The sequence below is a fragment of the Apteryx rowi genome, unplaced genomic scaffold (assembly GCF_003343035.1).
Source record: "Apteryx rowi isolate R43461 unplaced genomic scaffold, aptRow1 scaffold_99, whole genome shotgun sequence".
In the NCBI taxonomy this organism is placed as follows: Eukaryota; Metazoa; Chordata; class Aves; order Apterygiformes; family Apterygidae; genus Apteryx; species Apteryx rowi.
Genome location: NW_020451304.1, coordinates 808,108 through 835,572, shown reverse-complemented (window position 1 = coordinate 835,572; position 27,465 = coordinate 808,108). Strand labels below are relative to the sequence as shown.

General features: G+C 37.5%; 1 protein-coding gene across 2 annotated transcripts; it reads right to left on the bottom strand.

Moving 5' to 3' along the window:
* Positions 1-2,027: 2,027 nt before the first annotated feature.
* SLC6A4 (solute carrier family 6 member 4) lies at positions 2,028-27,465 on the bottom strand. Of its 2 annotated transcripts, XM_026055162.1 has the most exons (15): positions 26,987-27,465; positions 20,196-20,240; positions 18,739-19,342; positions 17,887-18,021; positions 16,818-17,037; positions 16,248-16,386; positions 15,720-15,854; positions 13,526-13,629; positions 12,704-12,831; positions 12,173-12,285; positions 11,256-11,387; positions 10,019-10,118; positions 9,571-9,671; positions 6,743-6,910; positions 2,028-5,973 (listed from the first exon to the last, which is right to left on the bottom strand). In XM_026055162.1, exons 3-15 carry the CDS (start codon positions 19,196-19,198, stop codon positions 5,899-5,901), a joined length of 2,010 nt encoding a protein of 669 aa, XP_025910947.1. In that variant the 5' UTR covers positions 19,199-19,342; positions 20,196-20,240; positions 26,987-27,465; the 3' UTR covers positions 2,028-5,898. The 2 variants fall into 2 exon arrangements, with proteins under 2 accessions (XP_025910947.1, XP_025910946.1); XM_026055161.1 differs by lacking the exon at positions 20,196-20,240.

The following is a 27,465-nucleotide window of genomic DNA, read 5'->3' as shown; positions in this document are numbered from 1 at the left end:
TCTAACGTGTAGGGTTTTTTTAACGATTGTGTTATTTTACTGGAAAAAGCTGCATCTTTTTTGTGTGAAATAAGGTACATGAATTTTTTTCAGGTATTGTCATACCTGCTTGTTCTGCTGGCAGAAATATCTTAAATTTGTCAATTCATCTGTTCAAGGGGTCATAAGCAAGCAATAAACTTCTCTCCAAACTATAACTTGGTAAATAGGTCATAGCTTTTGGAATGTATTTTCAACACTTTTTCCAGTAGTTTGTTTGTTCTTTCTTTTTTTTTTTCTCCAGTAAACTTATCACTTTTATGCCACAATATATGGTGAAAGAGTATCAAACAGACAAGTTTTTAAAAGTGCTACAAGAATGGTTTTCAGCACTTAGAAATCATTTTATGGCAGTCCTCTAGTTTCAGAGCAGCAGATACAAAGAAGCATAATAAACAATCAATTGCTTATGTGGGAAATGGTTTTAAGTATTTTCAGACAGTTTTACATAGCAAAGATTGAGATTTGTGGATTGTCTACTGTATATTTAGACACTTTCTATTCTAGAGGTGGTAGGATTAATACTTATAACAATTTGTTCCCTTTTCAATTAGCTGAGTGAAGTAATAATAAAAAAGGCTCTGATTTAGTAATCCTTTTACTTTTTAAAACTTCTGTGGGGCTTTCTCAAATATGGCCTTGATAGCCCAGTTCTTTGAGTGCTCAGTGTTTTCTGCCAGGACTGAAGAAGAGGATTCTCAGACTTGAAACGTGGCATTTTTAAGAAACTTGTCAAGAAGGCTTRCAGTGTGATTAACTCTACTACATTAGTTTATAGCAGAAAGAGCAGCTGGGTCAGTTGTGCTCATGTGTCCTCTTCAGTTAAATGCTGCCAAAACCTCTGGGCTCCTTTTTCACGTCATAAAATAAATTTCTCAGAATAGAATTAACCAGAAGTTTTGCTCTGGGGATTTTTCCCCCCCCCCTTTTCCTTATGATACGCTTGCTCTTTTTCTGTGGGGCAATATAAGCTAACCTTATGATTAGGATACATTTAGCTAGAAGTACTTGTATTTCGAGTAATCCTCCCTACAATTTTTGATTTAATTTTCCAAGGTGAAGCCCAAACAAAAAAAAGACTTTGCCACCTTGTCCTTTCAGCCTTTATTTTGGCCAAAAAGAGAAAACGGTGTTTGGGCTGTGTAATCCTTTCTAGAGGAGGACTTACGTTTGAGAATATATTGCTGTCAAAGCTTTGGTTATCTTAAGCAGAGGACAATTAAAGGAGGAAAGGTTTGGGAAAATGTTTGGGTTCCTTTTTACATTCAAAAACATCTTTTCTGTCTGTAAGAGCTCAGTAGTATGAGCAGAGACAGCCTTAAGTTTTCTTGATCACAGGTCAGGGTCTAGGCATAGTTTGAATTAATGGGATTTTATATTGCTAGTAGCAGATGACATGGCACCAAATTCCTGTCATACACAGATTCAGACTGAAGTAGATTGTACCTGCTTGTGTTAGGTTTAAATCATAACTAAAGTCTCCAGCTGTGTTGTCTAAAAAATTGTTTTGAATATTTTTTGCATTGATGTCTGGAGAATTTGACTTTGTCACTGTGTCACCATCAGTTAATTAATATTTCTAATATGTTGTTCATAAATGGGGTAAAATGTCTGTTCAACTAAAGGTAAAAACATGCCAGTTCACAAAGACCTGAAATGGAATTTTATGTTCAAGTTAATTGAGTAACTAGGCATTTACTCCAAACGTGGAAGAGTTTGCTTTTGCTGTTCTGTTTAAACAAATGTCATGTACATTGGATCTTCTGTTGGAATAGAATGAAAACAGGGTATTTAGTAGCAGGCCAAGGTTCAAACACCGAAGGGAATACTCTGCTCTTTGTCAAAGAGGCCTTGTCGGTGTAGTAAACTGGACTACGTTTTCTGCTTTTTCTTGAAATTGAGTTTTATCTTTGCTTTAAAAAAATGGGATCTATTCTAGGCCAGCATAAAACTTCCTGTAAGAGAGAAACACGAGAGACATCTACAGATGGATTATGAATATTAAATTTATTACAATAACAGTTTACAGTACAAGGCACATACTGATGACTTACAGTGAGCTTGCAACACTTGTAACTAAACAGCCACATAAATTAATACAGGTGCATCATGTACAAGTTGGAGGGAATACTTAGTTCTGTACAACTAAAACTCCAGTTTAATTCTTTTACTCCTTGTTTGTAAGGCAAACGTTCCGAATTTACTGGTTTCATAAGTTCCCTTTTCACTGTGCAGAACAGAGGGTGGGATTTACTTGTGTGGTAGGTTAAGTGGAAGGTGAGTTGAAGAGATGAAAGAACTTGTTTGCCTCAAACCCTTTTAATTGCAGTGCAGCCCCTTTGGTATCAACTAGGTTTTTGACAAAACTTATGTTTATGGTATGCCAGCTTATTGAGCTACCTGATAACTGTTAGTTAGTCTAAATTATTTCAGATGGATATGTAAAAGGAAGAAAAAAGGAATCAACAATAAAAATAAATGAAATCAATTTCTCAGTTTTCCAGCCACTGAGCTAAACATTAAGAAATGAAGTGATCATAAGAACAAGATTTAGAAAAACTCAAACTAATATGCCATTAAAAAAATGAATGGGAACTAATGTGACTTGCATATTCAGCTTTTGTAGAATGAAAATATAGATCTATTTTATCTGATTATATAGCAAGACATTTTTAATCTACTTCTGGAAGGCTCCTTACTCCCTGTTCCTGTAGAGACCACAAATTGGATTATTCTGGTGAAAAGAAAGTAAATATGTAGCATTGCTAGTAATCTTTGGACTGCAAAACTCTAAAAATTTTTTTTTCTGTGACTATGCATGTCTACATTGCTTTTTGCATCTTCAAAGGATTTTAAAAATCTCTGCCACTTTCAGTACATCTTTAGGAAAATTTCTTTATCTCATTTTTCAACTGAGAAATTCAAGCAGAAAAAACTTGCTTTATTTTACACTGTGACTATTACAGTGGTTGTATTAAGATCAGGTCTTCTTGGCTGACTTCTGTTCCACTAGAAAACAGTGGCATTTCTTGGGCAGTTACTCAGCATTCTGTGTTAAAACCACCCAGATAGTCAATGTCTGTTGTATTTTACTGTCTAAATAATACAAATTAAAGGTGTGTCTTTTGCCATTTCAAATGCTGTTGTAAAGCCATAACATGTCAGTAGTATTGAGCACTAAATAGCAGTGATTTCTGCAATTATTACTCTGTAAATTATTCCCTTAGAAGTAATGTTCCTAGTTTCAGTTTGCTTGCAAGGGCTAGAAGAGAAACCTTTGACTTTGATGCAGATGATGCTCATATTTAACCTAACAGTCTTTGTCCCCACCTTCTCCCTTCCTAATAAAAGGTAGCAAGCAGAATGTCTGTTTAAAGAGACTTTTGCAAGTGGATATACATTAGTGACTGACAATCAGAACTGWAAAAAAAAAAGGGGGGGGGGTTGGGGATGAACCTAGCAGGAAACAGTATCAGCCCTGGCAGGAAATTCCACTTGTAATATATGATATTTATGATATTTATCCATTCGGGGGGGGGGGGTGGAATTTAGCATTACTCAAACATCACTCTGAAGAATGGAGAAGGTGGAGGTTTTTTTCCTCCTTCATTTCCCATAATTGATACTAGATGCATATGAATACTTTATTCATCTTACATTGTCATTTCATATCTATTTTTCAATTAATAAACTCCAAACTGAAAAGTTTAATTAAAAATTCAGTAATTTTCTGTTTGGTACCTTAAAATCTTAATGGTGTTCTAATATTAAAAAAAATCTCAAACTGTTTCTCCCCTACAATGAAGCCAGTTTTGAAAGTACTTTTCAAAAATACTTGAGTTATAAGCTGTGAAACTATTTTTTATGAGTAACTGTCCAGTAAGATAGATTTATTACATTTTTCTGGTGGCAATGTAAGAACATATTCCCTTTTTAAAAATAATTTAGTTTAGGAATCTTTTGTTAGTAATTTAGACAGAACAAATCATTGTCCCTTTAAGTTCTTTCCTTATTGGAAGTTGGGCTTGAGACCCAAAGATAAGTGAACTCGGGTCAACGGCTGGAGTGAGAGGCATACCTCATAGGAGGTATCTGCACACCTAAGCAGAAAAGCCTTGTCGGAAGTGATGAAAATGTTTTCAGACTGAAAACACACCGCAACTGTATTCCTCTGGCGTGGTAAGTTCTTTGCACCAATGTAAACTTTTCAATAGGTTTCTTAATGCCTACTGCTATGAATGCATATATAGCCTTGTTATTTTTAGCATTACATCACCTAAGTAGACCATGAAATACAAAAGAGACTTTTATGCTCTATTTTACTTGTCTTAGACTGTTATAATATGTGGTAGAGTAAAAATACAATGCAAGTGTTTATATAAACGATGACTACTTAGGTTTATCTAAACTTCCGTGTAACTGCAGCAAAACTGTGGTCCTCCAACTGACTTGGCAATTGCAGTCAGTCTAAAGGGCAGTTACCTTTGGAAGGCACATGTACATATAAAGTATAAAGAGATTAGTATGGGCATGGAATTTAATTTGTATATCACTGCCTCAAAATTTAATATAAATAAACAGTTCTGATCAGAATCAATCCTGCTGAACTCAATTTCTAATTTTAAAAAAATATATCTCCTATTCTTCTTCAGGGTGAAAACCAAATGTGTTCACATTAGAATATGAGCTAGTAAATCTTCAAAGCAGGTTTGTATAGTTTGTTAAAAGTAATTTCATCAGCCAGCCAAAGGGATTACTCTAAGCCTTAGTTCTGCACAAGGAAACAACAGAAAAAGTCACAGGGTCTAGCAAATTTTAGCTGTGAAATTTAATTTAAAAACCACAACAAACAAAGCAAAGCAAAAAAGCAGAGCTTTGAGGGTCCACTTCTTGGCATCTGAACTCAAAATAATTCATTGTTTCTTTGGGAATATTAAGTCTGTCGGTACAATGACACTGAATATTTAGCTTAGTTATGAAAACAGTATAGTAATTGCTAACAACTTAAATGCTTGTCAAGTTCCCCATGATAAGTTGTTGCTTGATTGGGTCTAAAGGAAAGCAAAAAGGATTTAAGACTTCGAAGCCTACGTTACAAAAAATCATGGATTTTTTTTGTAGTATTTGGTATGCAAAAAACAACTAGCAGAAACTGTTATCATCTACAAAGTGCAGTAAATAAAAAGGAGGATAATGCTACCAAATATGTTTGCTGCCGTACACAGAGATGTATATAGTGCTGTTCAGGATTGTTTCTTACAAGACATCTTCCTCTGTCTACCCCACAACAAACCTAGAGATTGAAGGACTTACTAATTTTTTWATTTTTTTTAGTTTATAAAACCCTGTGTTACTTAGGTAATGTATGGCTATCAAATATTTTCGTATTCTTCAGTGTAGTTTAAGCAGTTAGAACCTTAGAAGCAAATACGACATGGCCCAGTACAGACGATCACATTGAGGAAGATACAGGAGTACTGCCACAGACTTGCGATTCTAAATCTAATCCTGCTGATACTCATCCTATAGCATCTTATGCAACCACGCATACTTGCAAACAGCCCCGGTGTCCATGCATGGAATAACTGTATTCCCGTGCATACGGACATCCTTGTGTTTCCAGAATAAGTAAGTTCTTCAGTGAATACAGTCTATTTAGAAGTGCACAGCAGATTTCATTGAATTGCTTGGATGTATGTGCTGGAGGCACCGTGTTTCCAACTGCCTGTTGTCAGTGGCAGACTCCATGAAAAACTCCTCCAATTGTTGTCTCAGCTGGAAACATAATTCTTTGGAGGGGAGAATATGGGGAAAGTTAAATTTTATGCTTTCCCTCTCTCCCACAGAAAATAGGTCAACTTAAACTGCATTCATGCGGATGTCTCCAAATGGAATTTCTGTGGCTGTTTCTGGAGTAATGCTTTTCAGAATACGCTGTCAAAAAGAAATCAATGTTAGAAAATGATTAATTTTGGAGGTAATATATAACATTACAGCCCTTTGAAAAGGGATTTGTAATAAAAATATGACTCTATTTATTTGAGTTACACCTCTTGAACTACCACACAAAGATGTTTCAGGCTCATGTTATCTAAGCACTATGAAGACAAAGTGCTGTAGAAGCACACAATGTTATTTATTAATTATTTGTAACAGGTATTGTCTGAATCCAAGCAAGACAGATTTTGTATTAATGTTTAGGACTTTGTAATTTACTTGAATACCCTGAACCACTTGAACATATTCTCTCTGAACTGGTATTTACCTACAACTTAAGAAAACTCCCCAAATGTCATCGGAGGCTGCTATAGATGTATGACAGAGAAACCTTATTAAGTGTGGAAGAGAAAAAGAAATTTGTTCTCATAGACATGCCCAAGGGAACTATCTTTCACTGGTATTTAGTTGATACTGTGTCGTGTGTGATCTGTAAAGAAAGCCCCAGTTCACCAGAGCTTAAAAAAATAATCTGGTTTAATATTTGGTGTGAATATGTCAGTGGCCTTACCAAGGCCTGGGATATTACTGTGTCACTCAGTGGGCAGGGGACAATGAGCTACCAGCTGACTAGGAACAAAGCAGCAATAATCCTCAAGTTCCAAGGCATCAGACCCTGGCAAGAGCCACAAATGATGTTGATTGATAGAACTCACGTCCTTCCTAACAGTCAAATAAACTTGAATCATCAGAGCATATCAGATACCTCTTTAAGTGTTCCTGGAGTGATGATCAACCGATAAACCATGTAGATTGGAATGCAGATGACAGAAGAGGTTCCTATGCAATAACCCACTACTGTGGTCCAATAGGGATAATTATAATCAAAAAGCCGTAGCTCAGGAGGATTGGACAGAAAGCTGCAAGTGACAAACTGGAAGGAAAAAATGTATAAATACATGTATTTTGATAGCGCACACTATTTTAGGGAACTCTCTGCCCCAACATAGCATTGAACTAAAAAAAAATGAGTAGGACTTGAAAAGGATTAAACACATATTGACACTGAAAAAATCCCAAGAGTCTTTAGTATGGATTAAAAAAAAAAAAAAAATTGGGTATCCAACCTTTCCTTCAGAGACTTTGATGAACTCAGGAGCTTCAGCATATAACCCAACCAGTAACTGAAAGGAACAAGGTAAAAATTCCTGTATGGATTGTTTATTCCATAAATAAGTATGCTGATGGTTCTTGCCTAAGGAGCATTAGAAAGAAAATACAGGACCAAACTTGTTTACTTAAAGGAAAAAAAGATGGTTAGATGGACAAAATCAGATTAATCAATACCAGTATGTAGAATTTCATCCAGTTACCCTTGTATTGAGCCCTATAACTACTTGATTCCAACTAAAACATTTCCTCCAGAAAGGCATTGTCTGAAATTAAGGCCATCAGAAATGGCACGTGTACCATTCTCCTTAGCCATTTGTCCAATATTTAACTACTAACATGGTGAATTTTCATTTGTCTGAATTTAACTTGTAGCGACTGTATTGCTTTTTTTATGCTGTTCTTTACTGGGCTGAAGACACTTCTAATACCCTTTCAAATACTGTCAAAGTACTTACACCCGGCAATCACATGAACTTTCAATTTTCTTAGTGATTGATAAGCTATATAGATTCCATTTTTTCACTGTTACATATTTTCTCCAAACTTTATATCATTTCTGTGATATTTTCCTGTCGTGTTTCAGTTTTTCAGTAGCCTTTGCAAATGTTAACACTAGTTTGGATACAATATTCTGGTGTTAGCTAGATTAATGCTATTAGATTATTTTCCTGTGTGGTGTTTATGGATCCGAAGATCACAGTGGGCCTGACATATAAATGGCCTATGAATATGGTCTGAAATGGCAGCATTTAATGTAGCTATTTTGTCATTCAGTTGAATTTTACAATGATCACAAATCTCTGCTTTGAAATAAGTGTGATTAAAAATTAATACTGTACCAACTGACCAACTATGTGGAAATAGAGAGAATTTTTTCCTTAGGACATGTTTTAATTCTTGCAACTTGATTACGCCTGTTGATCTACTCTCTCCCTGCTTTTGACTATTTTAGAATGATGTATTAAGATATGCTTCTTAACAGTTTATAACTCATTCTCATCCATCGTGATTGTTTCCTTCTTCTATAATCTTACTGAGCATGCTTTTTATTTTGATATATAGTATAAGTGTTCTTTTAAGGTTAAACAAACATTGCATTATTCTCTGATCTGAAAGCGTGCCTACACCTATTTTATTATTTTTGTCATTTTTATCAGAGACCAACTTTCTTAGGTCCATAATGAAGGTTTTAGGGAATGAGACGGTTTTGTGTAATTCCAGGTTTGTCCAGCTTGAATGAGGTTGTACTGTTTCAGGGTTCCTACAAGCACATCTGTTTCTTGGTACTACTATAAGTCTTCCTGGTCCCATGTGTTCCCAGCAGGAAAAAAATGTGTAATTCCATCTTACTTAGAATTTGATTCATTGTCTTCATCCTGCATATGCTTCATGACTGAGAAATTTCCTGTGAAGCAGGAAACTTTTTAGCTGAATATTACACAAATAATATTTGTGACTATCCTTGGAAGGAGCTCCAACTCCATTTTCACAGGGTATCATCAAAAGACCAGATTACCAGCAAAATTTCCATAGAGAAATAACAAATTAACTTATGGACTTTCCTTAGTTTAGTTTAGTTTCCACTGAGAATACAAATAGCTTTGCCTAGTAACCACATCACCAAAGCTGTATTCCTCTCTGTTTGTTTTATTGTTTTAGGATCACAAAGAAGACCGTAGTATAAAAATTATTTGTGGTGTCACACATCTATTTATAGCCTTTTTTTTTTCAACAGGTAATAAAATGACAATCAGTTAAACACATTAATCATTACAACAGTGTTTTGAATTCACTCTGTAGGCCTTAAGTCTACATTCTGTGCATTATAAACTCCATCTTGACCTGCTCCGCTCTCGCTAAGGCTAGTAACAATAAAAGGCAGTGTGAACTAATTTTGGATCAGGAAATGAACACTTTATGTTAAAATGTTACCGATAATACTGCCAAGTCAAACATTGGGACAGTATTTCCAATTCTGAATTATAGATATATAAAGGTTCCCATTTTAAGTGGGATATTCTAAAGTTGTCAGTCAGCAGTTACTGAGACAGTAAATATTTAATTATTATCTTGGTTTTCCTCCCCTGACAGTATGTTTCATCATCATCTTTTATTGTTTTATTTTGCTGAGGTAAATATAAAGCAACAAAGCAAAGTAGCTTTGTTCACTGAGGAGGTTGTTGAGAACCCACTCTTGTTTATTAGTTCATCTACAGAAAAACTTAAAATACTGATTTAGTAACTAGACCTACCAGCATTTTATTGGATTTCTCACTAATTGAACATTTTTGGCTTAACAAGAATTGTTGCTAGAGAACTTTACAAGAAAATTCTGCAATTAAACTTTTAAAACTCTAAGGAACTGCATCGTTCAACAGTAATTTTCTTGTGCTGGGAAAAAAGGCTGTAAAGCAAACTCACCAAAAGGAAGATGGGGCTAATCGCTACCCAGCAAACTCGCCAGTACCAGCCTGGGGTAAAGCCTAGCATTTCTTTCACATCACTGCAAAACTGGGTGATGCCTGTGGAGACAAGTGGGAGGAGAGTGGCAACAGCAGAAACAAGTTTTTCATAAGTAGGTGTACTATGCACAGCAAATAAATTTAGAATCCATGATGAAATAGTGTTTTGTCCCCATAATTCTTAATTACATTAAATCTTTAATTATTCTAAATTAGGTCTCTTGTTACTTTTGGATGTCACTGTACTTCTGCCAGGGAACAATCAATAATAATTCTCACAGATCTGGCAATACATAAACTTTTTCCGAGACATCAGTGGTCCTGTCTGCAGAAACAGAGGTAAAGCGGTTCTGCAGGAGCGAAGGGAATCTCCTTGGCATTGATTGCCAGCAGGGCAGTAAACTCACCATAGAACCAGGCCACAGCAACTGATTCCAGAAACACCACTGTTAGGACAGCTGGGCCAGTGGCATATTCTTCAAACAGCTTTACCACATATGCGCCTCCCTAGAAAGGAAATCAAATTATCAGTGAACCAGGGTTCGCCGGTGATGGCAATTCTGTAATACTGGTTTTTTGTATTGTTTCTGTCCGGACCAGAGCATTCACGGATGTGCAGTTCAATTGGTTCTATTGCTTCGTGGCTGTTCTTGCCTGTGAAATCCTTGCGAGCACTGCTGATCTGTGTGTCCTCCCTCTCTCCTTGCAAACGTATTCCTGCCATACAGAACAGCTGAAACTGAATCTGCTGGCAATTCTGGTTGGATTTTAATTAATAAATGAGATTTGATGGGATCTCTGCTTTTTGCATGCCTTTTGCAATGGCATCTTTCTCCAACCTGAGCCGTTGCTACTGAACAGGAAACCAATAGGGTGTTACTTTACTTTCTTTCCCTTGGGATCTAGAATCAGTAAAGGAGGAAAGCTTTGTGTGTCAGAGAGGAACTAGGCCTCCTGTTACAGTAAATGCTTTAAATGAGGAGGGAGTTGTACATAAATGAGTAAGTGGAGTGTGAAATGTCACAGGAAAGTGAAATATTTTTCCATGTCCCTTACGATCATTAAACACTTAATTCAAAATTTTGCTCGTTATGAAAATGAAATCCCACAAGTGATGAAGGTGCTATTTAGGTGTGACTGACCGTGCTTTCTTGCCTGCTTTGATGAGGAAAATCCAGGAAATTCATTGCTAGAAATTTCTAGCAAACACCCCAGCAAAAGTCAGTTACAACCATTTCTATCAGATAATTTGAAATGTTTTTCAAACACTGGGAAAATGAAAATAACGATTTTTAAAATTTGTAAACAGCTTTGTAGCTTTGGAGGAAGAGAAGTAAACCATGTATGAAATTCAGAAGGTTGTCTGCTTAGTGGTTTAGCAGTTTGAGCAGTGGCTGGGTCATTTATGATATGCAGCACATCAGAGTTTTGCTGAATTGCAACATGGTCGTTTTGCAACACGTTTTCTAGTGAGTGTTACTGTTCACACTCATTCCAAATATAGATTTCTAATGCATAAAGAAAATAGTTTGGAGATTTAATCCGACTTCTTGAAATTCTATTCAAAAAAATACTACCATCTCCAAGGTGTAATCTGCAGGAAACTGCCAGTAAGCAAAGCTGAGGAGTGGGTAAAATACTTACAAATGTCAGGGTTGCCAGTGACCCCAAAAAGCAAATGATGGTCAATCCAAGGACAAACAGTTCCCTGCGTTTGGCCCAGACATGTGGGAATTCATCGAGTACTCCAGTAATCACTCCTTCTAGTCCTGCAAACTGAAAAGCATGGAAAAATCAATGGAAAACAGAAGGCAGCCTTAACAAGAAAAAAGACTTCAGAGCACTGAAACACTGGTGCTTTATTCTGCCTGTAGTGTTGGGATGGCTGTTGCTCAGACTATCCTTCAGAGTTTTTTAGTTCTTTAAGGTGGGGCACTTCTGTAGGAAGTGCTTATCATTTGGGGAAGAACTCTATTACAAGTAATAAGGTGATGATAAGTAGTAAATGGCTTAGTAAAACCAAGGTTGTGACTTCAGCTGAGTTTAGCCATCCTGGAAGGAATGGACTCCCAATTTGTAAGAACAGACTCACATGGCAAAAGATTTTTAGAACATCTTTTTGGAATGCTGTTGAGAAGGCCACATTCAGTTCCTACCTTTTAAATCTAATTAGTGTGAAAAAAATCCAGACTGTAGTAATTAATTTACAGGTTTACAATTACAAGACAAAAGGAACCTGGAAGGCTGCATTCAACCGGTAGATCATGATTCAAGTGCTCTGCGTTGTGTTCCCAGGTCTGCTACTGATTGTCACATTGTGACTTTGACAAATCACTTAATTTTATTTAGGCCTCAGTTTCTCCAACTTTGAAATTGGAGTAGGAGTTGCTATCTTACAAAAGGCATATAGAGATTAATGTTGCTATCCTGCTTTAAAACCCTTTAATGACAGCACAGTATTTGTAACTCTGTTTCTTCTGATGTTTGCTGGGATAAGGCCATCCACCAAGTGCTATTCATCCAGCTCGCCAGATCTGCTTGCTCAGATACTGTCTACTCACCGTGCTGTCTAATCCCAGCGTGAGTAACATCAGGAAAAATATGATGGCAAAGAAAGTTGAAGCAGGCATGTTTGCAATGGCCTCAGCGTAAGTAATGAAGAGAAGGCTGGGTCCTGATATTAAAATGGAGAATTGGAGATAATTGTTAGCCCAGCTGTGCTGTGAGGAAGACAGGCTGTTTCACTGTACCATGTTGTCCTTCTAATGGAAAGCTTCTTCCCCCAGGCTATTCTAACTGCTGTGTGCAGTTAGTTTCAACCAGGTTTGCTAAGTTGTATGCAGTATGACTTCTGTATCCTGTTCCTATAGAATGATTTTTAGCTGTACTGTACATTTATACCCATGCCTTTGACATAAAATACTACCACATCCTGAATTATATGTCAAATATTTTTCATAATTTGGGCCACTTGCTCAAGCTGAGATTTGCTGCCCTGGTCCTGCCTTTTTAGTGACTCAGTAGTTAGTTAGAAAGTGAAGGCCTCTCTCAATCCAGAAGATAATATACAAATATACAAAAAGGTAGCCTACCAGTATCTTTGGCAACCTCTGATACATCTTCATTCCTCATTTCAGCCATGTATCCAAGCACAGTGAAAATGACAAATCCAGACACAAAACTGGTCACACAGTTCACGGTACTGGTAACCAGAGCATCTCTGCAACAGAAGACCTAACTCGTATCAGGGACTCGGCATCTGCTGGAAAGGATAGTTTACTAACAGATGGGCTGAGTTACTGATCTGAATAGACTTTTGCAGAAACTAGAGGCATGCAGTGAAAAGAACAAGCAGCAGGTATGAAAAAAGGAAAAAGAACTACTTTTTCTCATTACTTTTTCTAAGGGAGAACTTCAGACAGATGTTGTAACATTAGTCTGGCAAACTAGTTTGAGTGCTGGAATTATATTGCAATTTTTAAAATATAGGAATTACTGTAGAAATATTAAGGAATTGAGGAATTTATTTTACAAAATATAAATATGAATCCTTAAGAAAATGTGGAACAACTGAAAATTACGTTTCAACTCAGGACTCTAAAGTCATATCCTAACTGACTGCAGAGATGAAATAATTATAATCTGTTTGTTTGGCAGTGGAGTAGTTATTTTCTTTTCACAAGTTTCTACATTTTAGTCTCATTGCTGTAATTGGTAGAGATTATCTCTCTTTAGGGTAGGCACAATGGAGAAGAATGTTTTAGATTGCAGGTTCTTTGAATAAACTTTTATCTGATTTATATGTATACAGGTCTGACAGCTCAATGTCCTTCACCAGCACTGTTTCTTTTTCATAAATGCCCACACTTATATTTTTTAACTCAGTTTTACTTATAGAATAAGGTAGAACTCACTGGTAGCAGTTGTTATGGAATTTGTTGTAGCTGGCATAAGCCAGTAGGACCCCAAAACCTGGACCAAGGGAGAAAAAAATCTGAGCTGCTGCATCCACCCAAACCTGAAAAATAGTTAAGATCAAGGAAAAAAAAAATCACATTAAAAAGACTGAATAAGTTTGGCAGATTCAGAATATTACTGGCTCTACAAAACTCTGTTTCACTAGTCTGCCTGTATCCTAGGCTTGGTCTAAACCATTGTGTTAGGCATGTGTGTTGAAATGTATTTTTTGTAGATTTGTGAGAGGTCTAAATATCCACTATACTTGTAGTGTCTTTGCTGTGCTTATTTTCATTGGTGATGTAATCAGGATTTACCTCAACAGAATTTCATCATAGGAAGAAATGATACTGCATTTCTTTACACAACATTGTAAGTACTCAGTGACAATTTCACTTCTGACAGCATCTTACATTAATTCACAGTGATTTGCCTGTATTGAGTTTAACAGCTTTTGCAATATATAAGGAGCTTCCTATCCATGATTTTGCAATGGGTTTGGCCCATCTTTCTTCCTCCAAACTCTGTTCTGTGCAATAGTCCGGTGTTTGGCTGTGCAGACGGGTCGGCCAGGCTAGCCAGTAGATGACTGCTGCCCATTTTTTTCCTGGACTTACAAAAATATATTTGACAGTGTGGATGCAGTTCTAGTTCTAAGGACTCAGTTCAACTCTGGTGAAGCCTTGACAGATGCAAGTGTGATGATCTTGTTATGAAAAGGCTGTTGTACTTGAAAAGTGGCCATAGCCTTAATGAGTAGTGTTTCTGAAGTACTAATATCAGTTCTTTCTGAAGGTGAAAGTCCTCATTCATTTATCCTCTTTTGATTGAAACATGGAGTTCATTGCAACTCATTTCTAATATTCTCATTTGTCGTGTGAGGCCATCCTGTACCATCCACAGATAGAGCTCTGTCATCGTCCAGCACACAGATTGCAATCTGCTGTCCTCACTTCAGATACATCCAATACAATATCAATGCCCTTTATTGCTTTTTCAGAAGATGTGGTCCCCTATTGGAGATGCTGCTTTATCAGAGACTGGTGTCTTTTCATTTCCTCTTCATTCAAAACTCTCCATATCAGCTGGGCAACAGCAGACTTGCAAACATTAGAATTTTTAATCTTTTTATTTGTAGTATTTATTGCTTTGGACTTTTTCTATTATCCTACCCACTAGAGTCTTTCATATGCAGTGAAGTAAATGCAGCCTTGAGCCTGATGGACTGCTTGTCATCCACAGTGTTCAAAGCTAAATCAGATACTGGAATGTCTGGGGTTTTTGGTTAGCTTAGTCTTCTCCTGACTCCTCTCTTCTTTTCAGATCTTGGTGGTGTACGCAGGCCTGCCTCATTTATTCCTTCTCCACATGCATTTGCACCTGTCCACTCATCATTGTTTGAGTCATGCTTCAGTTGGTGGATAGAGACCCTCTCTGGGCTTATCTGCCAGAGCTTGTCACAAGATGGACATCTTACATTTCAACTCTGGTCACCTGCACTATTTGAATGCAGGCAATAAATTCACTCACCAGCCTGACAGTAGACACCACTGGATGTGGGAAAGTCCACCTGAGTATGTAATGATCCTTTCACAGTCAAAAAACCCTGCAGCTAATGCAGTTGTTAGAGGTTCGTAAACTTAGTTTGCTCTGTGTGACTATCATAGGCGAAGGGTTGTGTTGCAATGTGGTAGCAACTATAATAGCTCCTTGCTCAATGCTGGGCTGTGCCCCATTTTCCTGGTGAAATATTGTTTGGTCACTTGTTTTCTTTTCTTTTTATTATATCACTAATGATATTCAAACCACTGTATGGGAACTCTACTATTAGGACAAGCTAAATCAGTGATGGACTTAAAAACTGGAATAGCAGAATAGAACCAGAAATCCTCTCTAATCTTCAAAAAATCTGTATGATTATGAAAAGAATAGCACAACTGTTTAAATGATAGCATGAAGCTAGCCTTTTAAGTCTATGCTGTCTGTTTAATCATGCTCTGTACTGCAAATAGACATGGAGATATATGTGCTGATATACACACATATATATAGGCTGATGTATATATATAGGCTAAAAGTGAATCTCTTCCCTTTTGTAGTGTTTTTTTTTTTTTTTTTTTTTTTTTTTTTTTTTTTTTTTTTTTTTTTAACCTCAGTGGCCAGGAGTTTCTGCCAGTCAGGTTTCAAGTAGTAGAGGACACCTCTCCAGGCACCAGGCAAAGTTGCACCTCTCACTAGCAGGATGAAGAGTATCACATAAGGGAACGTGGCAGTCACCCATACCACCTGTGAGGGAAAACATTGAGATAGCATTTGCCATGGGTAGAAAATTAACAGTTGATAATGAGAATAATGAGTTAAACAAATGATAACCCTTAGCATTTATAACAACTTCATATGAAGTTCTCAAAGTTCTGTAAATGGGCAATTTATGTGTATATAACCAGGCTTTATCTGGGCAGGGTTATTCTTGTCCACAGAATAGTGACATAACTCGTTGTTATATATTATTTAGATAACAATAGCAGTCACTCTGTGCTAAGTGCTTCCCAAATACAAGGAGATGTAATCCCTGCCCTGAAGACAGTCTAGGATAACTTTCTGTCATGTTAATCAACTCTTTCAGAACTGCCACAAAACTGTACTATACCAAATGATTTCTGTTACTTTTGCATTCACCTTGCCAGATGTTTTCACCCCTTTCCAGATGCTGAAGTATACAATGGTGAAGATTAACAATAAACAGAGGGTCAATTGCCAGCTAATGCCCCCCAGGTCATCCAGTCCATTGGACCTATGCACCTGTAGAACTTGGCGGCTGAAAGAGAAAAGCACAATATAGGTATTTTTGTAACAAATACTTAACATAAGTATGCTTTGAGCAGTTGTTCCCAAACTGTGGTCTGAGCATTACTAGTAGTCCTGAAGCCTTGATAAGTAGTCTTCAGAGCCATATTATTTTTGATTTTTTTTTAATTAAAAGCTTTATATTAATGGTACACCAGTGATGATCAATGATAAATGATGAGAGCTGATAATGGCCAGAAAATTTGGGAACCTCTGATCTAAAATGGAAAGTTAAAGTAACCCTCCCACGGCCTATGCTTACATACAGCTACAGATGTTGTTATTTGAACAGTTTAGAGTAGAGTACCATTAATAAATACCCCTTCTGCCCCTCCAGAGAAAAGCTTGCTACACGTTCTGCCATTCTGTCTCATATTACTGTCTCCACTTACATGCACTTACGTATAAAATTCTTCTGCAGGAGAGATGGAGTGTGGGGCCCAGCTGACATTGTCCTTGCTGAAGTAGTTAGTGCAGTTGCCTGTATTCCAAGCATTTGTGCAGCTAGTCCAGGGCAGCTCCGTTGTGAAGGAGGATATGAGGTAGTAAAAGGCCCAAGCCATAATGGTATTGTAGTAGGAGGCTACATAAAGATCTATTATACAGATGGCAAAGCCAATTCCTAGTAAGGTAGGAAATAGTTACATGAGAGTGAGTGTGAGTGTAATTTTTAAGGCTAGAAAGAGAAGGAATTGGTTATTCACATCAACTACGATTAGTAACTGTCTCGGGCATCCCTGCAGGAAGGACACATACCCTGTTAAGTGTCTACAACACTGGAATTTCTAGTGTCTTCAGAAAGACTCAGGCTCTGATTGCAGAAAAGCATCCTTATTCAAGGCAGAAAATGCTTATATAGTTTTTTCATCTGTTCCTAAAATCTGGAATTTAGGAGTACACATCTCCCACTTCAGTAAAAAACAAGGACAAAACCAGTGCTGTAACACTGGGAACAAGGATAACAAGCGTATAGAACAGGTCCTTCTACTCTAAAAGACTCCTTGATAGGATAGCAACTGAACAGATTGAAGATGGGGAATAATTTCTTTACAATATTTTTGAAATAGAAATTATAGATCTTTCTGCTTCCCTGTTTTTAATTTTGTCTTGGATTCAGTTATGTTGTATTTGCTTCATTAATTATTTTGTTTATTTTTTGGATTCTTTCTAGCTCAAGAAACTCTAGCTTTCTAGCAGAGAAAGGCCTCTTTCAAGTCAGTTGGAAACTTGCGTGTCGTACATGTATATGAGAGTACATGTATATGAGAAAGTACATGTATATGAGCACACACATCTACAGATGTACATAAAGCTTTATGAAAGCTTTCTTTGCAAAGCCAAAATCCTGTCTAAATTAGCCTTACTTTGTTTTTGAAGATTTTCAAAAGTTTTTTTCAGAAATTTCATCTTTATAGGAAAACCTTCCAGTTATTCTGAAAGTTCCTAGTAATTTTCCATTTTCCTTCATTACCTTTGAATATGGGACAAATTTTTCTCCAAATTGAAATGCACCCATTCCTGTGGTACTGTCCTAGTGCTAGCTCCATGTAGAAGAGAGGAATACCTCCAAAGATGGCCATAATTGTGTAAGGGATGAGGAATGCTCCTGCAAGAAAGCAAGCAGATGATTATAACTTTCCATAGTAGTTCTCTTCCAGTAGTGTCAGCACTCCATAACCAACAGTTCCTTCTCCTGCAGGGAAAACGCATATACCCTCCCCAGCCAGTGTGCCATGCTGAATTACCATGGGATTTCTCTTATGAGTAACTACTTAGCCGTGTGAATAAGAAGGAACACCCAGGTGAAACTTCTCACATTTCTGTAGCAAGTATACCTAGGATTCACAAAGACTGTACTGTCTGTCTTGGATACAAATTGTGAGATGGGATATATGTAAAATAATTAATTTCTTCAGTAAAATGCCTATGTACATCACGGAGACAAAAGTCTCTCCTTTTCAAGCTCTCCTTGATTAGATTTTATATTGGCTGAAATGCAGCGAGACTGAGACCTAGCATTCCTACTGAGTGTTTTGACACGTTGATTAATTTGGTTTTAAATATTCCTTGTGTCAGGGCTTCAGTCTCTTCTCTTGGGAGGTTATTCTGCACTTAACCAACTCTCAATTTCTAGCTGTACTGATTTTTCTATCTTGCTAAATAATTTCTAGTTATCCTGTTCCAGTATTCAGTCTGCTTGAAAGACTGGTAATTTCCCCATAGTCATTTGTCATTTATGATATTAAAATGAGCCACTAAGCTCATCCATTTATAAGCAAGGAAGTTCAGTATTAAGGAACAGCATATAGAACTAGTCACTGACCTCCTCCATTTTGATAGCATATATAAGGAAATCTCCACACATTTCCCAGATCCACTGCATACCCGATGACAGAGAGCAGAAAGTCAATTTTTTTACTCCAGGTCTCTCTGTCTTCTAGCTCCATCAGCTGCTGCTGGCCTTCTGCTCCACAGGTGGTAGACGTGGTGGTTGTAGTGGTGGTTGTGGCTGCTGGGGCAGTGCACTGGGCATCTTCTACCTCTCCCATTCCATTGCAAGGAACAGAGCTCTGAACCCCTGAATAACCATTTGAGATCTGAGCTGCCTCCCCTTTATCTCCCTGGCTGGGGTGGACTTTATTCCCATCCTCCATTAGTCGCAGAGCAGATTTAGGGTTTCTGACCAGAAGTCTGTTCTCTTTACAGTCTTCTTCATTACAGTCTGAGACATCTTTCTGGGAAGTCAGGGGCTGGGTCTCATTGCTTGGTGCCTTTTTTTCCATTTTTCCAAGAGATTTGTTCTGCTTACTTGCAGACAGACAGCAGCAGAGTCCCCTCGTGGCTTGTTTCCCCACTCTTTTATTCCCAGTGCTCTTAGATTTTCCCTTCCATATTTAAATCCACTGGACTGTAGGCACGAACACCATCTAAGAAGTCAAAAACAGTTTAAAAATGCATTATAGGGCTTGCTGATGATGGTAACTTTCTAGTTACAACTACCACGGATTCTGTGATTAAAATACATTTGGAAATAAGAAGCCGTCACAACATGCAATCTGAATCATTTAGCAGATAGCTAAACTAAGTGATCTACAGAGAAAGCCGATAGGGAGGAGGTAACCTCTCTCTTCTACACTAGAAGTCTGTGCACCTGGCTTACAACCACTGAGCCAAATTTGCTGGGCTTCGTGCATTGCTGGGCAGCTCACAGGCAATGCCGGTGCTGCTCTCACCTGCTCCCACGTCCCCCCTCCGAACACCGCTTGCACAGCCAGGGAGCTGGTGGAACTGCCAGTTTGCACAAAGGAAGGCAGAGTTTGGTGTTTGGCCTGACTTCTCCTTTTCATAAGATCGTCCTGAGACTTCTAGCACTAGTTTCCAGATTCACCCAACTTTAAAGGAAAAGAGTTATTTAAACAAATACTTAGATAGCAATAGATATGCAAATTACATTTCATGATCATCTGTCTTCAGAAATCCCACAGTGCCTGCCATGTTTAGCAACAGAGCTCCAAGACTTAAGTGAAGGTTTAGAAAGCTATTTAAATGTCATTGCATTTACATAACTAACTTTTGAGGTTCAGTCAGTACTAATAATGAAAAAAAAGGTCAGGAGACTTCAATTTGGTTGTTTTGAATCAGTAAGAAATAACTTGTGGATTCATTTAGGACAAAACCTGTCCCTGGTTCCAGACCTGGGAAGGGTAGTGAGCATGAATCCTATGCTATGATGTGCCCTTTAAACAAAGAAACAGGCATTGAGAAAATCCCTGGCTTTACCTTCTTTCTTCGTACGTACTGGAAGAATAATCCAGGAGAGGTAAACTGTTCAGAAAATAAATTAAAAAAAAAAAAACACGGATAAAGCAATTTGTTTTTCCTTGAGAACACAGAACAGAAAAAGAATCGTGATTTAGCTGGTCACATTCTGTTTTCTGCTCCTTTGCCGAGGTAACGTAGCTGTCCAGCTGCCCTCACTCAATGAAATCTCAAAATAGGAACTGATCCTTTGTGCTGTATAGCCTCTGGGGCGTTAACCTTGCTTTCTTTATAGCTTGCAAGGTGTTACACAATCTACACGATGCCACCAAATATTAAACGACAATAATTACATCTCATTTTTCCTTTTCAAAGCATTTTACCACAGTAAATATCATTATAACATCCTGACCAGAAGAATAAGCATTCTTTCAGTTTTAACTGTTGGAAAAACGATAGCGGAGAGGGGATACTATTTGCTCAGTGCCAGAATTATTAAAGCTGAAGGTGTTCCCTGCTTCCAGCCTTGTGCACAGACAACTTGTTACACCCCTTCCTAAACATTTATCTGTGCAAGCAGAAAGAGAAGGAAAGCTACAAAGCTGCAGAGCAAACAGGGTGATGTTCTCAAGCTAGCAGTCTCTGGAAGGTGTTAAAACTTCCAGAAATCCGTCAGTTCTTCAGGCTCACGTTCTGTGTTTACTGAGATAATGTTTGTTTCATCATATAACACGCAGTGCATCATTAATGCTGAATTCCTGCGATAACAGTACTTTGTTACTATTAGTTAATCATCCACAAACAGTGAAATGTCTTCGGAGTTCCAGAAAAAAGATAATATGGCAAAGAACAGTAGTTTCTGTTTTACCTGTAAGAGTATAAAAACCCAGTGTCTTTGGAGTCCAAAACCTTCCAAATGTCTCAAAGGAGCTTGTATAGATGAAAACAGTCCCACCACCACTGATAACATAAAAATTCTAGGAAAAGCCACAGCCAATCCTTCTCTCCTTCTTGTATAGAGCATATTAAATAGAATATTGGAACGTGGAAAAGTAACCTGAGCTCTTTTGGACTTTACACCTCTGATTCGTAAATGAGAAAGCAGTAAAGTATGTTGATTTAACTACATTATCTTGTAAGACTGAATTTTCTATACCTGAGACTTAAGCATTTAATGTATTTATAAAACACTATTTTCTGCACATAGCTAGTTCTTGGCACATCCTATGCTGAGGAGAGATTGCTGAATGTATTGTTGCTTTCCTGCATGTGTGACAATCGAGTTCGTTGTCTTATCCAATTCTGGGTGCCTTCCGGTCTTCTCCAGACCAGAGGAAAGTAATACCAAATCATTTAAAATATTTTTGTATGATTTTCAGTAGTTTTAATCTCAGAGCTGTGAAATAACTTGCAAACTTTCCAGGGCTTCAGCTGGGCTTTGCACTAATCCTTTCTGAAAGAGAATTACAGCTGATAACCATCATGGGAAATCTCTCTGGAGTGACGGACTTTACAGCTATGTTCATGGAGGTGTAGCTGGCACGTGAAAACAGCATGGTTACAGAACCGTAGGATTTCAGTATCCTGAAAAAAATAAACTTTAGGTTACCTCACTGGAGAATGCCCTCCTTGTCCCTTCTTGTTACAATTCAAAGAAAAAATACATATCTGAAGGAATTGTAACTGCTATAAACAGTATAAACAGCTGCAGAACTAGCGCTGTGGGAGGCTGAGATGTATGCTAAGCTCATTAGGGAAAATTATGCTGGTGCTGGAGGATTTAGCCCACTCCAATCTCCACTTAATCTCCATGTCCATCTCTCTGTGGTTACAGGTTCTAATATAAGGAATGGTAGTTTATTATGGTTTTGTTCTGACCTGTTGCAAAGGTTGCTGTTATATAAATACATATCGGCTTCTTATCACCAACAGAATTAACTACCAAAGAAAAAGAAAAGGAAAAGAGAAAACAAAAAAGAAAGATAGCTGTGCCTTCATTTAGTTTTGATCTGTGCTTTGTAAATGTGGCTTTGCTCCTTTAGAGGTCGTGTCTGAGACGTCCCTCTCTCCAGTAGCTCTGAACAGAGATTACTCTAAAGAGCAGCTTCTGCTCTTTAGAGTAATCTCTTCACTGGTACTGTGCTTTCCACAAGCGCGTGGAAGGTGCCCCACTGCCAGCACCGTAAACTGCACTCCTCCTTACGCAAAGAGTGACTAAAGAGGAGGGAGGCTTCTCTCAGTTCCAGGGAACCTCAGCTCTGCCCTAGAGAAGCACCAAGTAACAAGTGGAACCCTTCTCTGCTTTGCTTTTTTGTCGAACATGCTAGTGTGGATAATTGAATTCATGTGTGTCTAGGAGCTAGGCTGAAGCCTCCAACACAGTTCACATAAGCCAAATATTAATTAAATGATAATTTTTGGTTACTCCCCCATAGAGCTAAATTTGAACCGGTGCTGTAGATGTAAAAGGCCCTGTATCCCCCTTGATAAACAAAAACAACTCCATTGCATCTAGCAAAGCAATCCTCTAGGAGCATCACTGTCCTGGGGTCCAGTTCCATTCTGAGCAGGGAATGGTGGGATTGAGGGATCATTGGCTTGTTTATTTTCTGAGGCATGTTAGTGACCTCTTGTGGCAATGTGGGGATCCCTTTCCTTTAATGATCCACCATGCAATGAAACAAATCTTTCCAGAACTCTAATACAAGCTGATTTTCCTGTATTCTGGAAAGGAGAGAATTGACTTTGAATGTGTTTAGGAGATTAAAACAATCAGGTTGAGGTGTAGCAAATATTGGATGCTTCAAGGGAGGCAAACGTCAATAATGCCTCATGTCACCTGGAGAATACTTTATTTACAACGGGGCAGCAGTGCAAATTTCTGACTTGCTGAACTCCTCAGCACAAGGCTTGTTGAGCCACAGTGTGCATGACTACAGAAGTTATTGTCTTCAAATGATCAAACACATTTTAACTTCCACAGCTGCAAAATATGTATATTTGCATATATTTCACTTCAAACAATTTTTTTTTAATGTGCTGATTTAATAAACCAGCACTTGCTGGAGTACCAGCCACTGACTGAGTTACAACTGCATTCCCGGAGGAAGATTCTCACACTACTGCTATCGCTCACAGTGCTCCATCTGCCTTACTTCTGTCCACTTACATGCTGGCAATTACAAAGAATTAAGCTGCTTTGAACTCTAAGACAAATTTACCCCATATTCTTGGCAAACAGACCAAACACTTCCCTTATTTCCATTCAAAAGTTAAAATTATTTCTGCTAAGTTGACCTAAATCTCATTTTTATCATGAAGTATTTAAGATGGTTAAAATTATTTAGCTGCTCGACTGCCTTTCAGTAAAGATGCAGTTCGCACCAGCAGTTGTATGTAAACGCACAGAGTTTGTGGAAATTCTTTTTATCTAGGAAATAAAGAAAAAGTTTGTATGAGGATAGAAATCATGGATCCTACACAGAAAAATGCCATATGGTTTATCTGTAGGTACTGTTCTCATCTCTGAGCCACAGTATCAACTCTGACCATGTGACAGGCACATACATGTGTTTTTCCAGATATTTGATTCTAATAAATATAGATGTAAACATTCCTAGTCTTTCCCCATACCTCCTCACACAGTCCTAGTCTGTCTTCTGCACAGGATGGGAGGTACGTGACTTGGATGACAGTGTGAACGTTGTAAAGATTATCCCTTCTGACATGCTTTTGTGGACTAGTGAATTCCTATTTTGCTACATGTGAGGAGTGAGGGAGTATACAGTCGTCTTAAACTTACTTTTCCTCACATTTTGCACAGGCTAGGAATTACACTTTAGTCAAAATTTTACAGGATAGCTTAGATGCTCCAATATGAGGAGCTGTTAGAAAATAACAAAATTTCAGCCAGTTAAATCTTGAAACCAGATTGCACTGCATTATGATGAATTTTACCTGCTGTTTGTCCTAGATGAGTCATATTTAGAGTTCATAACTCAAATTTATGCCATTTGCTTTTGAATGTGTTTACATATACTGATTTCAGTAAGAAATGAGTACCTAGAGTATCTTTTTCTATTAGCTTGTTTCCATTAAGCAAATTGATAGTAACTGTGATGGATTGTATTTCAGATTTCTAAAACTGATATTCATAAATACATAATAAGATGATACACAGTCCCAGCTTTAATAGGGCTGCTGGTAACCAGAGAATCAGAGATACTAGGTGCAAAGCAGATATAAGCTGACATCTAGACCATCCCTCAACAACTAGGAATTGATCTCTTCAGTTTCTTTTAGCTATGCTTCATCTGTTTTAAAGTATTCAGAACTGATTTTTGATCAAGAATGATCAAAATCCACTGAAAATACTGGATTATTTCCATGCATATCAGATCTGATCCCATTGCCAATGATTTTAAATGTAATTGGGTTTCATATTTCTGCACATCACTATAATACATATCTTATAATAAATTTACAGTATATAGATGGCCAAATGGATCTTGTATATGAATAATTGCAACTGTCCAAGGGCTGCCTCACATTCTTATTAAAACAGAGTAGAGCTGTACTCAACAAGTAGTCCCTCAGAAACAGTGACCCTTCTGGGAGAATAAGAAGCTACTTACCAAAGTAAGGATGGCATAAGTAGCAAGCTTTCTTCAGTTAACCTGTGTGTTCCCAGATAAGGTTAAATATAGGTAAGATGTAAAAGTAGTGCTTCTAAAAATGATATTATTGGGGCAATATCAACTTGTATTGTGAATTTTATGTCATAATCTTGTCCATCTTTCAGTCTGAAATTATAGAGTAGGCAGGAAACAGATACCAATAAAAATTATTGAGGAGAGGCACTGTTTTATAGTGGGAATGCTGCCAAACTGATGACAGTCATTTAAACAACAGGGTGAGGGGGGAAAAAATATACATTTTATGGCTGGAAAGTGTCCACGCGCAGTGCAAGGAAACAGATAAGCTTAGAAGGAATGATATTCCTTTTGTTTTTTTCCTCAAACTATTTATATACACATGAAGGAAGAGTTGTAATAGAGCAATTATCACCAAATAAATAGAGCTCTGTTCCTTAATATGATTCTGCATAGGCAAATTAACGTGCACAGTCTGTCAAGAGACCTGTTTGCTTACTCAAAAGTGAAAGGTTGACTGCATATGTGTGCCAGCATGCATGTATCTACACTTACACTTGCAATGTTTTTACCTAAATAAAGTAAAGAAACAGTCACAAGTGTTCCCAGATGATGTTTCTTTGAAGATACTCGTTAATGGCAATTTCCAAGTTACAACCCCATTATTCAGGCTCCAAGCTCTACTTAAGTGTTTTATGAAACACTTATCCCATAGATGGGCTTCATTATGTTGTATTAGTTGTATAAAATACAGATTACCAGACCTACAGAGCTGCACAAACACATTTTTGGACAAGAGTTAAAACATTAGCCTCAGAAAAAACACTAGGGTACAGAATCAACATTTCTTTAGGCTCTTAATGCTGTTCCTAGTGAAAACACTGCAGCTTGAACATTTCCTTGCAGGAAGGCAGGAAAGAGATTAAATATGCTGCATGTTTCCATGTGTGGAAATAATTTGTTTGCTTGTTTATTAAATTTCCAGCTTGGGGGCAGTTTTTGTTAATAAGTATAACCAGTTGAAACTCATCTACCCCCGTTCAGTTAGAAAATGCCCCCACAACAGTCATTTGCCACATGCCAAGTTTACAAAGTACTCTCCAAGATTATGCTCAATCCACTCATCAAAGACTCCAGAAGACAAAGCATAAGTGCGTGAGATGTTTTCCTGATAAAATGCTTGACAGCTAACAACCTACATTTAAAAAATTCCACAGACATAATAATCCCAAGAATCCAAGCCCAGTGAATGCACCATCCTTTTCCCCCAGGCTTTCTTAACATATCAAAACATGTTTTCCACGACTATTTATATATTCAGTTACATTGTACTCCTCACTTAAACTTCTGTATTACTTAGCAGACTAACCCAGCAAGCCAGTAGGTTTCAGCAGTAAACATGATTGACTATACATATGTTCATGACACACTCTTCAGATTTATTGTTTATAATAAATCTGTCCCATTGAGTAAGATAATTTACTATGCTGGAACAGTTTACCTTTTAAAACATAATTCAATGTGGTTAATAAAATTTACTTTATCCTTTTAAAATAAATAACAGTTTGCATTGATTTTTTTTGCTTCAGATTCTACTTCTTCCCTTTATTTTTCTTTTGTCGTAGTTTAATGTTTTTTCAAAAAAATTAAATAGTTTTTATGTTCACAATACAACTATATGGACTGCCAAAACTCTAATTTGAGATTGTCATAACATGTTCTGCTGCAGGAATATGACTCTTAATATCGTAAGTGCTGGACAAGTGCCTGAAAAAGGCAGAGGAGGGCATATAACATCAGAAAAACAAGCAAAAGCATATAGTAAAAAAAAATCAGAGCAAACTTTCACCAAAAATCAAAGCATTTTTTTCCAAAGTCCTGTTAGATTTGTATTTTCCCAGGTTTTTTTAAATTACTTTAAGACCTTAAGAGTTAATTTAAAAATCAAACAATCAAAAATACTATATACATTTTAGACTGTCATTACTATTACAGAGTTCATAACCAAAGTTGAAAGAGGTAATGAAGAGGGAAAGTTAATGAAACTCCGATGTCTGCTCAATTCAGAAGGTAAGTTCTGGAGACAGCCTTCCAGGAGTCTGTCTGAATTGCATAAAATACTTTAGATATCTGTGTGTTAGAAACAAAATTATAAAGTACCTGTCCTTCGGATGGGTTTGAAGTGCTTTCCCAGGAGTTATCCAAGCTCGAGTAACCCCAACCCCACGTTCACTTCAGAGTCTCGGAAACGCAGCCTGTGGGCAACTCAGCATCTTGGTGAGGTTTTTGTACACCAGTCCCTCTCACATGGTCTGATTTCAGATAATCTGCTGCCAAAGAGCTCTTTAAGAATTTTTGCGTCACTTTAGTCAAATAAACTTTATGTTTCACCAGGGCTGCAGCTCAGTTTTCCTCCTAGAGGTGGGTGGCTACATTTGTATGTTCCGATCAGTTCCCGAGAGCAGGATCCAGTGAGGCTAGAGTAAGGCTGAGGGAAGCTCTTCTGGTAAGGGACAGTTTTGTTGTCTGTTATTACAGCTTTATATAGCAGAATGGTGGTGGTGAAAGAGACAGTAAATGGGACTGAAGTTTTGAGGGAGTCGGTAATTACAAGTTTGCAGGTGGGTCTGTCGATTACA